Source organism: Panthera uncia, chromosome B1 (assembly GCF_023721935.1).
Source record: "Panthera uncia isolate 11264 chromosome B1, Puncia_PCG_1.0, whole genome shotgun sequence".
In the NCBI taxonomy this organism is placed as follows: Eukaryota; Metazoa; Chordata; class Mammalia; order Carnivora; family Felidae; genus Panthera; species Panthera uncia.
This window is the reverse complement of record NC_064811.1, coordinates 94,419,218-94,435,438: the sequence shown is the minus strand read 5'-3', so window position 1 is coordinate 94,435,438 and position 16,221 is coordinate 94,419,218. Positions and strand designations below refer to the sequence as shown.

The window sequence follows — 16,221 nt, the reverse complement described above, 5'->3', positions numbered from 1 at the left end:
ACTATTTTAAAATATTTACTAGGCAATATTGTGTAATTTTCTGTGTGCCAAAGGTAAACTTAATTTTTCTGAATTTGGCTTTTGATAACACAGAGTATCAACCCAAATCTAAAGGATTTCCCTCTGTTCTTAACAACCTACCTATTTCCGGGTGCATGGGTGGCTCAGTCAGTTAAGTGTGGGATTCTTAATATTTGGCTTAGGGCTCAGGTCATGATCTCCCAGTAGTGACATGGGGCCCTGTGCTGAGCGTGGAACCTGCTTGGGATTCTCTCTCTCCCTCTTTGTCTGCCTCTCTCAAAATAAGTCAATAAACTAAAAAGTCTACCTATTTCATCTCATTCCTTCCCCTAATAGCTCATTAGGGCAATAACATTTTGAGTTGTTTTTCACATTCAAAGTGTATACAATAGCACAATTTCAACTACTGTAACACTAATAATTAGAAATCAATATAAATGAATGTAAAAATGTTCAATTATTTAATATCCATAGCATGTTAGAGAAGAACTTAGAACTCAGATTAATTAATTATCTTTCTCTGCCTTCAGGTATATGGACTTTTTCCCTACTCCATCCAACATTACAAGTGACTTTCTATTTGAAAAGAGTGCTAATTACTTCCATTCAGAAGAAGCTCCCAAGAGAGCTGCATCTCTGGTCCCCAAAGCCAAGATCATCACCATTCTCATCGACCCCTCAGACAGGGCATACTCTTGGTACCAGGTATGAAGCAGTAAAAAATACTGTTGTAAATATTTGGCCATAGCTTACATGTAAACAATGATGAACACCAAAATGAAGTCTAGATGCCCAGATGTATGAAATGGTCAAATGTTGTTTCCGATTCTGTGTCTCCCTCTCTCTCTGCACCCCCCCCCCGTTCATGCTCTGTCTCTCTCTGTCCCAAAAATAAATAAAAAACATTGAAAAAAAAATTTAAAAAAAAAAAAAAGGGGGCGCCTGGGTGGCGCAGTCGGTTAAGCGTCCGACTTCAGCCAGGTCACGATCTCACGGTCTGTGAGTTCGAGCCCCGCGTCAGGCTCTGGGCTGATGGCTCGGAGCCTGGAGCCTGTTTCCGATTCTGTGTCTCCCTCTCTCTCTGCCCCTCCCCCGTTCATGCTCTGTCTCGCTCTGTCCCAAAAATAAATAAAAAACGTTGAAAAAAAAAATTAAAAAAAAAAAAAAAAAAAAAAGAATCCTTCCATTTCTGGGGTGCCTGGGTGGCTCAGTTTGTTAAGCATCTGACTCTTGGTTTCAGCTCAGGCCATGATCTCATAGTTCGTTGTGAGTGTATGTTCAATGCATATATATATTAATGCCCAAATAAACAAGACTAAAAGGGAATGTTTAAAGAGTGCACAAGTAATTTTTTTGTTAATTCTTTATTCATTTACTTTTTATCCATTCTACATTTTTTATTCATTCTTTTTTTTTTATTTTTACTTTCTTCAATAGACATATATGGCCAAGTACAAATAATAATGGACAAGAAATCGTGACCCTGTACATTGGGATTGCTGGTGGTTGGGGATCCAAGCTGAACACCGGGATTGGGAGCAACATCCAGTTATTATGATTAGATCCCATGAGTCACTGTTTCCTTTAAGATATAAAAATGTTCCTTTCTCACTTTATGAAAATTCACATTGCAACACAAGATACACTTACTTTTTAAAAACATTGTGACAAAAACATTAAAATATGAAGCCTTAATTAAAAATTTTGCAAGTAAGTCCTGGGGGCAAAATGTTGCACATTCTCCTAGCAGAATCCATGGAGCATTTTTATATGAATCTTTTTTTTTACATGGATTAAACTATTTAAATAAAAGAGAATCTGTGCATGCTTCTTCAAGTAAATGTTTTGAACATACACACTTGAAAGGAATTATATTTTATGATATTTTATTGCCATATTGCTAAGACTAGGGTCCCCAGACTGCCCCACATTTCAAAAGAATACAGCCTGTTACTGAGCTAGCCCTGTCTATTCAGTAAATACCGTAAATCCAAAGCTCAGCAGGTGTAATTCAGAAACTCCTACAAATGTCACCTGCCACTGTAATTTCTACCCCACATCTTTATAATGGGCCTCACAGAGAAGCTATAGTTGATTTTTTTCCAGAAAATATGCTCCTTTGTGACTTCGGGTCATATTTCTATGCTAATCTTCTTAGTTGCAGGAATATAAAGAAAAGTTGGTGTTAAACTTTTATAAATCAATATAGGCAGATTAAGTACAGTTCCATATTGTCACTGTTTAAAATAGAAATTTTAGCATTAACATATTTTTATGTTTCTTTATAGTATGTGGTTTCTATACATTATATCAATTCTATGTATTACGTAGTCTCAATGTACTCAGCATAATGCATATACATATAAGAATGTCAATAAATATACAAAAATGAGAGGACTTCAAAAATTTTATTTGTTCCACCAATCTACCACTCACTGTTTAACCACTTCTTAATCATCTTTACTTTTTTAATGATTTTTCTTTCTAACTCACATAGATTACTTGCTGGTACACAAATGTATCAAGTCCTAATACACTCCCATCCTCATCCTGCAGTTAATTTTCTTTATGTTAAACTTTTAGATGTCTTGCAAAATCAATTCATCCGTTCCCACAATTCATCCACTTTCACTCAAGGAAAAAAGTTCTCTTACTTTCTATGTTTATTTTTTCTACTTATAAAAATCTCTCTTATTACATTTTAGCTTAAAATTTTCAACCATTAAAAAAGAAACCCTTCATCTTTCATTCAGAACTAATCACTTATAGGTCTGGTTACCGCAGCAAATAATTTATACCTCTAGTCAAATATATGACTTTATTACACTCTGTTAATCTATTGTCTCCCATATAAAATTTTTATTTCTTTGAAGATAGGACATTTTGCTTATATCCTTTTATCTCCAGAATCGATTGCAGTTCTTTGTTCTGGTAAGGAGCTTGTGAGTGCTTATGAAATTGTATTGACTGCTAAGTTCCTCTCTCTTTATATTGGGCTCTTGAGCTTGACTAATGATGGCTTGATAGGAAAGACGAGGAGGATTTGGTACTGAAAAGTAGTAGCGGAGGGGTACTTGGAAATTAGCAGGGTTGGGCGGAAACCATTGGGAGAGCAAAAGGAAAGGATTTGGGGCAATGTCAACTTCCTTGTGACACTTAAACAAGCATTAGGAATAGACATCTGCTTTCTCTGTACTCATAGCATCTGCTACACAGCGGTCTTGGGGAAAGTGTCAGAACCTGCAGAACTAGCTGTAATAAAACAATGAGCAAAGTAAAGTGTGAGTCTACTCCTGCCAATCTAAATCTCTTTCATTGGGCTTGATTTGTCTAGTCCCTGACATCTGTTCACTTTAATCAGACCCATCAAGAAAATCCTGTATTCTGTCTCTTGCCTTGAACCTAAACATTTTAGACATGAAGACAACCACAGACATATGTATATACGCCAAAGCCCGAGTTTTAATATATGCATTCTTCCCCCTATTTTTTCATTCTAAAATTAATTTATCATTTTTCATTACTTTTTGGAAATAAAAGACACACATATACATACATCAAACACACACATGCACACATACCCGTGCAGGCATTAAAAAAATCAATTTTACAATTGACTTTCTTGTTAAAGCACCAACGATCTCATGAAGATCCAGCTGCCCTGAGGTTTAATTTCTATGAAGTTATTACCACTGGACACTGGGCCTCACCGGACCTGAAAGCTTTGCAAAGGAGATGCCTCGTACCTGGATGGTATGCAGTCCACATCAAAAGATGGCTAACTTACTTTGCTACTTCTCAGGTAAAGTCCTAAAATTAATTTCTTCTGTTTATTATATCTTGGTTGTATTGCACTTGACAAACAAGGTAAGAAATAACATTGCCACAGATAGCAATTTATAATGAGACAATCATACCTACAGAAGATATGTGGATTTTTACATTTTTAAAAATGTTTATTTATTTTGTGTGAGAGAGAGAGAGAGAGAGAGCAAGAGTAAGCAGAGGAAGGAGAGAGAGAGAGGGAGAGAGAGAATCCCAAACAGGCTCTGTGTTGTCAGTGCAGAGCCTGACACAGGGCTCAATCTCACAAACTGTGAGATCATGAACTGAGTCAAAATCAAGAGCTGGATACTTAACCGACTGAGCCACCCAAGTGACCCAATTTTTGCATTGTTTAATGTCAATAATAGTTTTAAAATGTTAAGTGGCTGTGAAACATATTCTTGGGATCTTCTTTTGGATAGTAGCTGGTCTCAAAGTGCTAAGTCATCATACGGAAGACATCACGTGTTTCATAGGCAATAACTCAACTACTAATAGAACAGCCTGTTAGACAATACCTTTATGGAATAGCATGTGCAGATACTCTGACATCTGTCCTGTAGGACTTTTATAAGGAAAGAAAGTCCTGCTTTAGACTGTCAAAATGGAAAATGCTGTAACAGCTCCAGGAATGTGGGATAGAACATGAGGTAAGGATTTGAAGAAAGCATATTGCTTATATTCTTTACTCCAGATCAGGTGACAACTGAAACCTCAGTTCTCTGTCATTGTTTATAAGGAGAATAGATGAGTAATTTTCATCTGTATGCCATTTCTAAGGCTTTCACTCCAAGGTTAGCTCATGGGATTCTGTAGGCTGGATAATTATCTGATTACATGACAGATGGAAAATCGAGTTTCTACTGAGCTACTAAATCAAGAGAGTCTATGTTTATTTCTGATTAACAATCAAGTTAGTTAAGGGTTATAAATGATGCCTATGGCAAACTTTAGTTGTTGTTTATTTGGAAGGACACAAGAATAGTAAATATTAAAATGTGTTCTAAGTGATGCATATTTTCTTCCTATTCACACTGACCTAATTGATTAATGTCATACCAGGTCAAGTGGGGCAGCTCAGTCTATTTAATTTAGTTTTGTTCTTCACAAAGTGACTATTTTTTACTTTATAGTTGCTAATTATTGATGGACAGCAGCTGAGATCTGACCCAGCTACTGTGATGGATGAAGTCCAGAAGTTTCTGGGAGTTACACCTCATTATAATTATTCTGAAGCACTAACGTGAGTCTATTCTCATGCTTGATTTCATTTCCATTATTTGCCATCATAAATTATACTGGTAGGTGTGTATATAGCATCATTAATACTAGCTATGAATTTATACATCATTATGCTACTCAAAAGCAGTCAAAGGAGTATCCTCATTATTCACGTAGTGTCTTCCTTTTGAATACCACAAATATTGTATTTTACAATACAATATTACAAGTTACAAGTGCTAACCTTTAGGCATTTTATAATTCCCCTCTTTGTGAGCTTTTTCCCAATGTATGTTTGGTTAAGTACATTTTTAGATGCCTACTCTGTGCAGAACTTGTCCCAGAAACTGAGGTTAAAAAAGCCAAAAAAATATAGTCTCTTCCCCCAAGTAATTCACAGGTTAGAAATGAAATGCTGATGGCCATTGTTAACTCTGTGAAAATGAACAGTATTTCGGGCAGAATTGGGAAAAGGATAAATTCATGTTTTACTTTGCATTTATTAAATTGTGTATAACCAAATATAATCACATCTATTCTTCCTGTTATCTACTATTGCATGACAGACCATCCCAAAACCAACCAGCATATTACCACAGCCATTTTATTATGCTCATAGATTCTATTGGCTGGGAATTCAGACAGGACACAGCCAGAACAGCTTATCTCTGCTCATAATACCTGGGGACACATTTGGGAATGTGACTATTTGGGTATGAATCAAATGGCTAGGGACTCGAATCTTTGGAGGCTTCACTTTTTTAGTCCTATTTCTGGCTCTTGGACTGGGAAGGCTCAAAGGCTGAGCTCAATGGGATGAGACCTCTTTGTGTGGCATTGCTGCAGTGTAGTGTCTGTGTTCTGAGAGGGAGGGATTTGTCAAGGGAGTGTGATCCAACACAGCCATGGCCTTCTCTGACCTAGCCTCGCAAGTCGCAGAGCATCATTTATACTTCATTTTATTGATCACAACCAAGACACTAAAGCCGGTACAAATCCAAAGAAAGGGAAACGGGCCTCTCCCCCAATGCAGAGGGGCAAGGGCATTCTACAGAAAAGAATATGGGAGGGGAGATACTGTTGGTGTCATCTTAGAAAAATAAAACCATATACTTGGGTAATTAAAAATGAGGGTGGGGGGAGGTAAAGAAGCAAAATAACAAACAAAACCTCCAAGAAGCCAAACAATATTTTAAAAGGGCATGTACTTGACTACCTCACAAGGCCTGATACAAAGCCTATTAAATTTTAGACAAAATTCTAACAAGCCTGATTATATAATTTCCCAGTTCACAGCAGATTAGAATCAGCAATTAGACAATTAGAGAGGGTAATGGAAGGACGGGAAAAGCAGTAATAAGATTGGGTTGTTGCCTATCCACTCAAACAAGTCTAATGAAGTTTTTTACCTACACTTGGAAACAATAACAATACAAGGCATGCCCCTGTTGATTAAGTAGACAAAGCTTCCTATATTACGTTTTACATTAATAGTTATTGACATTAGCTGTCTTCCCATACCTCCCTGCAGTAGTTTAGGGAATGGTTCTGTCTTGTTTACTACAAATAGTTGCTTGTGGTTCAATAAACCTGTAAAATCATACTTTTTAAGAAGAGATTGCAAACAAGTATAGAATGTATGGCTTTTAATATGTCTCACATCACAAAAATTAATAACTATAGTGATGTTCACTGTAATAAAAGAAGTCATATGGCAACCAATTCATGTCCTCAGAGTTGTCTAACAGTTATTTGAAAAAGGCTTTGCATCTTCATTTCACAATTTCATGCCTACTAAAATAAAACTGTAAAATAATGAATTCATATAACTTAGAAAAAATAAATGTCCTTTGTTATAGTATATACCATCAATGCAATAAACGAAACCAGGACAGCAAAATAATATGGAGTCAAGGTTATGACAACCCTATCTAAAAGAATGACTTTCAATATGGCTCTTCTTGCTCAAGTTGTATTCAGTTCTGCCTCACAACAGCTGCTGTGGAGAACAGGAAGAGACTGTGTGCCCCATCCTGGGACCTCCACACACCTGAGAGCAAAGGAGATGCTCTCAGCGTGTGTATAAATATCTTGGCTTTGTTGCAAGAACTATATTTTACCTTAATGCAGTTAAATATTCTCATCCTGAGGCAGAAATGCTGTTTAGGGGAACAGTTATGCCGACTTCCCCATCTCATTTTGCAGAGCATGCTGAATTGTTTTTCCTCTTGGGAAATTAATGAAAACTAGAGAAAGGACTGTGATAGGCAAGGAGCAGATTGAAAAGTCCAGGTTGGAAATGACTCTGTCTTCCTTTTATTCATTTAACCAGTGATGTATTTAATTTTAATTGATAACATGTACTAGGACAACCTGGACTGCAAGGATCAGGTCTCTAATAATAGGTTGGGCAGGGAACTGTGAAGAAAATTTCCCTCTCCCCCTAAATGAGTTCACATATGTGCAGAGGCAAATTGCAGGTGCACCGGTATTATAGGAATGGGCCCAGGGCAACAAAATATTCTGCAACTAATTAACTTTACATCCCAGTCAATTATGCTTCATCCTTCTAAAACATCTGCTGAGCAACAAAAATGCAAACCTTTTCGATGTTTTATGCATGCAGCAAGTCCCATAGCAATAAATTTAAAATTTCTCTTCTTATTTGTTTATTCTTCCATTTTTCCTATCTTGTTAGTCCTAAACAAAAGTTCTTATATATCTGAGTTTAAACAATTAGGCCACGCATCCTTTCTTTTGTAACTTTGTGCAGCCATGGGAACAAAACATTAGAATTTTTTTAAGAGTATAGGGACCTGAATTATCCCATAGGATCATTTGCCTTTAGCAAAAGAAATGAAAAGTTGTCTAATCTTTCACTTGCCACTTGAATAGCCTGTGCCTCATGTTGTCTGAAAAAAAAATAATAAATTATATTTTTACAATTTCAATTTCCTCCCTAAAAAGTGTAAATATTTTGAACTTTAAAATCTACAGCACTTTTCCAAATTAGAAGTTTTAATTCATGTTTATATTCACAAAAGTATACTTACATTACATTTAGTCATTTTAATATATACCATTGAATGATTTCAAAGAAATTTGTTAATATATTTTGATAAAGAAATCATATTAATAAGTAAATAAATATTTTAAAGGTCCGCGTATATGGGTTATAGTTTTGATGATTGGTCCTTGATCTTTTATGAATGAATAGGTAAAATATGGAACTTAAGTTAATAATTTCAACCTAGGATTGGATTAAATATTTATGGGTCTTTTTTCATTACAGTAGAAATATTAAAAAATATATAATAACATATAGTTTATATAATCTCAATTAGACTTTCAAACCAATTCAGTGAATATGTGTAGTACTGACTTAAATTAAGTTGAAACAATAGGCATACCAAAGTTATCTTTCTTTCTTTTTTTAATGTTTATTCATTTATTTTGGGACGGGGAGAGAGAGAGAGAGAGAGAGAGAGAGAGAGAGAGAGAGAGTATGCAAGTGGGGGAGGGGAGCAGAGAGAGAGGGAGAGAGAGAATTCCAAGCACTGTCTGCACAGAGCCTATGCAGGGCTATGTCTCACAAACTATGAGATCATGACCTGAGCCAAAATCAAGAGTTGGATGCTTAACAGACTGAGCCACCCAAGTGACCCCCAAAGTGCATTTTCTTTATACAATTGGTGAGGCTTTCTCACTCAAAATTATGTATGTAAGTTATAATGATTATATTTTTACAATTACTTATATATTTGCACTTTTTTAGGTTTGATCCCCAAAAGGGCTTTTGGTGTCAGCTCCTGGAAGGAGGAAAAACCAAATGTCTTGGAAAGAGCAAAGGCCGAAAATATCCACCCATGGATCCAGAGGTAATACTTTCCTAATTTCTGAAATACTCTGGTAAAACTTGTGCATAAAACTGTTTCAAAATGAGTGACAAAAAATTTGCTTCCTTTTTCTTCTCTTTCTTTGCTATCAATGTTTTATATATTTAGACTATAGATAGACTGGCAAAGATTAATAATTGATAGATATCTGTAGAAATTGTTTACCATTAGGGTACAACTGAAAGATACTTAGTGAACAGTAACACTTTTCCAAATGTGTAAAGTACTTAAGTGAATTGTTTACTAAACAAGTGATTTCAGATAAAATACATAAACATTATCATTATATATTAAATATATGTATGCAATGCCTATACCATGCATGAGTTAAGAAATGGAAAGTAAAGGGTTCTGATTACCAAATATAACATATGAGTGGGGAGGTTTCTCCACACCAGTCAACACTCAGACACCAGCTTGGTATTTTACAATTCAACTCATTTCTAACACTATCTACCCAGATATAGCATAAGATCCCACAGGTTAAGGGCTCAATTCTATAAGACTGTTTCTTCACCCTCCCAACTTCAGATCCCAGTTGCAAGCCCAGGTTGTCACCTGTGCTTCTGACCAACCAGCTATAGATTGAAAATTTCATTGGCTTCCTCCTTGCTACGATGACTCACAGAATTTGCGAGGGACTTGTTCACAAATTTGCTTTGTGACAACAAAGCAAATGCTTTTTGCTATATTTAATGTAGCAAAATTTGCTACAGGGACTCACAGAACTCATAGAAACATTACTGACCAGGTCACGTGTTATTTATAAAGGAATATAACTCAGGAATAGCCCTCAGGAATAGATGGAAGGGATGCATAGATCAAGGTATGAGGAAAGCCCTCCTCTATGAATGAGCCACTCTCCCCAAATCTCCATATGTTCTCCAAACCCAGTCCTTTTTGGGTTTTTATTGGAGGTTTCATTACATAGACACAATTGTTTAAATCATTAGCAAATGGTAATTGTTGATTCACCTCCAGGCCCTCTTTCCTAGGAGGTCAGCAGGGTGGGACTTAAAGTCCAACCTTCTAATCATATGATTGATTCTCCTGGCAACCAGCCCTCATCCAGGTGGGGGTCTAGAAGCTACTTAGTTAACATAACAAAAGATACCTTTATCGTTCTTTCATTTAGGAAATTCCAAGGATTTTAGGAGCTTTGTGCCAGCAGAAGGGGTAAGGAACAAAGATATATTTTATAATATAAATCACAATATCAAAGAGAGGATACAGGATAAAATAGTTACGAACCCAGATTTATTATAGGAGGGTAAATTAATTGTTTTCATTGATTTATAATAAGATACATAAAACAACGACAAACTACAAAAGCAGGAAAAAATTTTTCTTAATAGATAGAAGTGATGGTATGAAGAGGTAGACTAGGGTTGGGAAGCCAGTTATCAATAGCTGAGCCAGATGTAATGAGTATCTGTCTCAAGACAAGGTAGGCAAAGGGAGGCTGGAAGTGATTCAGGTATTACTATGGAAATAGAAGTACCAGAATGTCCTTCTTAAACTATACCTGTGAAGTCTGTAATTTCAAAAGGGTTTCAGAAATCACTTCAATGCCAAGAAATCAGCGTAAGGTTCTCACTACTTCCATAAACATCTTATCCAGAATTTGAATGTTTACAATCTGGTTTAAGGGAAGAAATGTAATGAAATGCCTGATGGATGGTACAAGACAAAATGTAGTTGTCTTAAGTCCATTTCCACGGTATACACAAAAGTTGCCAAGGGAGTTTTATGAGGGAAAAGACTCATTTGTGTTAAAATATTGGAAAGGGCTTAAGAGAGATGGCGTAACTTTGACCAGATGGAAAATAATGTTTGGATCATTGCTTGCCTATAGTGACACAGAAGTGTTCGTATCTACTATTTTATCAGAGACACAAAACAATGTTCTTTGGGTTATAATATGAAGTAAGTGACATAATGAGAGAAAGCCCAATTATAAATTTTCTGTTTCTCAGAAATAAAAGAAAGCATAAACTAAGAATACAGATATATTTGAGAATTCTTTTTTTTTAACCATTCATCTAAAAAGGGCCAATCATTCCAGCTTGACTAAGAATTTAAGAATCACAATAAAATTCATTATAATGATTTTTATGATGAGATATCATAATATTTTTGAAGTAAAAACTCCTGTTGTTTTGAAAGTATCAGTTTTTGTCCTGAATAAACATAGAAAATATTTTTAAAAGTTGCAAGTCATGGGGCACCTGGGTGGCGCAGTCGGTTAAGCGTCCGCCTTCAGCTCAGGTCACGATCTCGCGGTCCGTGAGTTCAAGCCCCGTGTCAGGCTCTGGGCTGATGGCTCAGAGCCTGGAGCCTGCTTCCGATTCTGTGTCTCCCTCTCTCTCTGCCCCTCCCCCGTTCGTGCTCTGTCTCTCTCTGTCTCAAAAATAAATAAACATTAAAAAAAATTTTTTTAAACAAAAGTTACAAGTCATTTCTTTAATCATGAATTTCAGCATGTATGATTATGTTCACATTTCATGCTATGGCCAGTTTTACAGAAAATGATCAATTTTAAAGGAAACATATGTGTTTCTAGTTCACTTTTGTGGATTTGGTACCACAACAGCTCCCTACTTCATTCTTCTTTATAGTGTCATTACCTCTCATCAACTTTTCTCCTTGCATAGCAATACAATTAAGAATTGCCTTAATGGTATATAATCCAGAAAAGATATACCTGGACCGACTTCAATTTTATAGCTACAGTTCTGCCAAATCTTTTCAGAAGGTAATAATGAGTAGTATCTGAACAAAAATACAAAGAAATGCATCTTTGTAGACACCCATATGGTAAGAGACTTTCTTAAGAAATGTAGATTGCATCATTTTAATGAATAACTTCCTTCAAGTTGTTTGTGTTTTTGTTTTGTTTTTGCTTTTTGCTTTTCAGTCTAGAACTTTCCTCTCTAATTACTACCGAGATCATAACGTGGAACTGTCCAAACTGCTACATAGACTGGGGCAGCCTCTGCCATCCTGGCTGAGACAGGAGCTGCAGAAAGTGAGATAGCACTGGAGACAAGAACCAAGGCTGGAAGGATGCTTCCTTTTACTATTAAATAGAAAAACAAACCCCACAACTTTTGTCCCCTTAATGCACTTGTGACTGTCAACAGAAGACTGTGTGAATAAATTTCCTTCTATCTTTTTCATAAAATGAAATTGGTTATATATGCACGCATTGGCAATTACTAGCATCAGTCCCTATGTGAGCTTCTGGGAAGTAATGTGGGGTTTTGTGGCATTATCCAGTTTCCACTGTGGGTATCATGACACAGCCCAGTTCCTCTGTTAACCATAAGGTTCCAGAAACTCTACATAAGACTGGGAACCCTGATTATATGCAAGTGACAAATGAGAATCTTGAGGAAAAGATAAGAACGGAGATATCTGTAAATGAAGTTAGCAGTAACCCAGTATCTGAGTAAGGGCTTGCATTTTCTCTTTGCTAATTTAAAAACAAGTTTGCTTTTGTGGTGAGAAGAAATGCTATGATCCCATACTCTTATTTTGAGCATTTATTATTTATGGTAGTCCACATATTTTTTCCTCCTTTTTATGAATTTCCTTGCCTTGCTAGAGAAGTTGTGAAGTTGTAGTCTTCGCCTCCCCATGTGTTTTTGTCTGTTTTTCTTTGGTAAGAGAAAAGGTTTCATATCCACCAATAGTACTATTTTATCTGGCAAGGCAATCTATTCTCAGTGGATTTTGCATTATGGGTCCAACAAAACCTATCAGACATTTGGGGGAAAAGGAATAAGGATGCATACTCTGTGTAGTATCAACTAGTATGTAGAAGGCCATCTTTCCATGGGTCCAAAATCTTACCACACTAGTAATCTAGGTATAGCCACCTTGACAGTGATGTAGTATTTATATATTTTTTCACTATCTATGGAAGAAAAAAAACTTGATTGATAAGATATGGAATGAAAACACCAACATGAGTTTACAGGTAGTGTGGGGCATTCGTGCCTTCTATGTAGTATTATATCAATCATTTTAAAGCATGGACTTTTCTATATGCCAATACATATACTATTGCAGAAGATTATGTTTCTAATGGCTATTATATATATACATATATATAATATATATTATCGAAAACTTACCTCTTTAAACATTACTAATTCTCTAACCTGAACTGTTTCCCAGCCATGCCACCCAACAATTAATTTCTAGAAGAGAAGTGATGGCTCTTTCTGTCCTGGGTTCCTCTCCTACGTGGAGAGGATTGTCATGCTGTTTGAATCTTTTATCCCATTTTTCAATGAAGACATAGTAAGGCTTTGTTAATCTATTCAGCATGATCCATGAAGGTAAAATTTCAACAGAACAGTAAATCAGCTGCTTTGGGGACATTACCTATAGATCCATCCTTCCTCTAGAGTAATTTTTCTATAGGTTATAAATAATATTACTTTTTCCTGCAATTTGAGAAATTATGCGTGACATAATTCATTGTCTTTAAAGGAAACTGAAGATCCTTGTTTTGTTTGTTTGGTTTTTGTTGTTGCTGTTATTATTGTTGTTGTTGTTGTTGTTATTGTTGTTGTTTTAAGCAAGCAAATCTAATCTAATCTGAAAGAGAATCAAGAATTTTCACATATTTTATTACAAAATTCAACTTTGGATTTATACTTCTTGAAAAGTTTTGTTTCCTTGTTGTCTTCCCCTTGTTTCCCCACTGTGTCTAGAGGCTTTTGATCTTTTTGAGAAAATGTGAACATTTTTCTTGGGCATGAGTGAATAGAAATCACAAATTATTGCTTTGGTTGTTCCTGTGTTAACTTTGAGACTCAAATTCTCAAACTTATTATTACTTATATGATCATGTGCTTGAAAACATTGCATTAAGCACGTGATAATCACAATAATTGGGTATTTAGACCTCTCACATTTCATTTGTTGGTTCACTGGTTTCCTCCAGTTTGTATTCTAATATTTTCTTTTTGACTAGAGACTAACTTTTTTCTAAGTGGAGTAACAGAGATATTTATACAAAAATGGGGAGATATTTTTCATATAAAGTAAAATTTCACACAAGTCAAAATACAACTCATCACCATATCTGCAAAAATGTAACTCATTTTTGGCATTTTTTCATTTTTTCCCCTAAGTAATGTATCATTCACCTATCTACAGACATCCGAGAGCAGAATTCCCCCAAATCCACCCAGTCTCTTTCATTTCAACCAGCGTGTACCTTTTTCTTATTAAGACTGATTATGAAGAAAAAATAAATTTTAATTATATGATTCATCCTCATCTTATAGTAAACTACTTGGAGGGACTCTGGGCTTTGGGAATATTATAATAAATCAGGAAAAATCTCAACTTTAAGAATATCTTGATTGTCCCAATTGTTACCCACTTCAGACTTCTTCAGAATTATTGAGTCAAATTTAATATATGTAATGCTTTAAAATTTTAAGTAAATTCTATCTCATGGTCTTGAATTACATACTTTTTTAAATTTTAAAGAACTTCCTAAAACCTTTAAGCAAGACAATGTCTTCTCCTCTTTCCTTCTTCCAGTTGCCTAACTCACAAGTATAATCATTGATTACTTCACATTAATAAAAGAAGGAATAATATTAGATTATAAGCCTACATCAAGAGGTAATAACAAGCTTCTCAAATACCAGTCTCTAAAAATTATATTACAAATCTCATCCAAAACCAAATTTTGCATGTATTTAACAATGGCTACCAAAGAACTGAATAAGCAACAAGGAAGAATGCAAGTGAGAAAAATCTACAGTCCTTTTATTACTGTATTTTTTCTAAAAAAAATACTCTTATTCCATTTAGAGATTTTATTTGCCTTGATTTCAACAAATTCATTTATTTTTACCTTATGTAGTTTTTGTTCTTCTATCTCACTGTTTTAATATGACATAAAGTGTCCCCTTTGCCATGAATAATTGATTTTCAGTTACAGAAACAATTTATAGTGGAATAATACCTTAAAAGTCTGTTTTTGGTGGCTAGAATATATATTAGCCATTTGCTTGATGGAGGTACCTCAAAATAATGTTGGCCAACTTTTGAAAAGAAAGAAATCCAGTACTCTCCCATTTAGGATTTTATCTCAACTACAGGAACACAACGTAGCCATGGGTACATATATGCACCCAGTATATGTATATATATACAAATGAACATTTGTGTGTGTGTGTGTGTGTGAGCCAGTGAGGATGGGAAAAGCAGAAAGAGAGCTCTGCATTTATTGAAATTGTGAAATAACAGATATAGTATCTTTGGTTCTTTTTCAGAATAAATACTCTACTGGTATGGCAACTAGAGTAATGTTGTTTCTCCTCTAAAATCTAAGGTTTTATTTATTTTTTTATGTTTATTTATTTTTTGAGAGAGAGAGTGTGTGTGTGTGAAGAGAGGATGGGCAGAGAAAGAGGAAGACACAGAATCTGAAGCAGGCTCCAGGCTCTGAGCTGTGCTAACAGCTCAGAGCCTGATGCAGGGCTTGAACTCCCGGACCACGAGATCATGACCTGAGCAGAAGTCAGACGCTTAACGGAATGAGCCACTCAGGCTCCCCTAAGGTTTTAATCAATAGATGGTTCTTTTTCCTTTCCTTTATCATCCTAGCTTCTTCTATCTTCCTATCTCTTATCTATATACATATTCCCTAAATTCCAAACATATAAAAAGTATAACCAGGAAGTTAAGAGAGTAAACTTTGGATATCTGGGTTCTCATGCCAGTTCTGCCTCTCATTAGTTGTGGGGCCTTGGACAATTTGTGGAATTTCCCTGAGTCACAGTTTCCTTTTCTGTAAAAGAGAGACAATAAAGTGTTACTCATTTGGTTATTGTAAGCATTATATGAAAATATATTTAAGTAACAGCACAAGGCCTGATGTAGTTATGCTGGAACATATTTGTTATAAGAATAATGTATAAGATTCAAGTCACTATCTCTTCTTTCATCAAACAAGAATATGTTTTCTACTCCCTTTAATAATAAAACATATATATCTTAAACATATAATTAATTGTATTTGGTCAAAATGGGAAGCTGTCTTCTGCATCACTTGTCCAAAAATGATTTTGTGCTGCTACCTGCTATTGTTCTAATCACCATTTGGAGCAAGGTAGTTCCATCTCAGTCCATCCTGTTGAAATCCCTTTCTTCCTACTGACCTCTTCCTCAGTTTATTCAGAAGAGTGTCTTCCTTGTACCCTTTCTTTATATTTCTCTCTTCAAT

General features: G+C 35.4%; 1 protein-coding gene across 2 annotated transcripts in view; it reads left to right on the top strand.

Annotated features, from left to right (window-relative positions):
- LOC125923048 (bifunctional heparan sulfate N-deacetylase/N-sulfotransferase 4) overlaps positions 1-12,063 on the top strand; it is a 270,079-nt gene extending 258,016 nt beyond the window's left edge. The window contains exons 10-15 of one of the 2 annotated variants that reach the window (XM_049631086.1): positions 552-726; positions 3,653-3,823; positions 4,980-5,089; positions 8,843-8,945; positions 10,099-10,139; positions 11,881-11,974. In XM_049631086.1, the coding sequence (XP_049487043.1) occupies positions 552-726; positions 3,653-3,823; positions 4,980-5,089; positions 8,843-8,945; positions 10,099-10,139; positions 11,881-11,974 (694 nt within the window). Of the gene's footprint in view, positions 1-551; positions 727-3,652; positions 3,824-4,979; positions 5,090-8,842; positions 8,946-10,098; positions 10,140-11,880 lie in introns of both variants that reach the window. The other variant, XM_049631085.1, reaches the window with a different exon arrangement.
- The last annotated feature ends 4,158 nt before the right edge of the window (positions 12,064-16,221 follow it).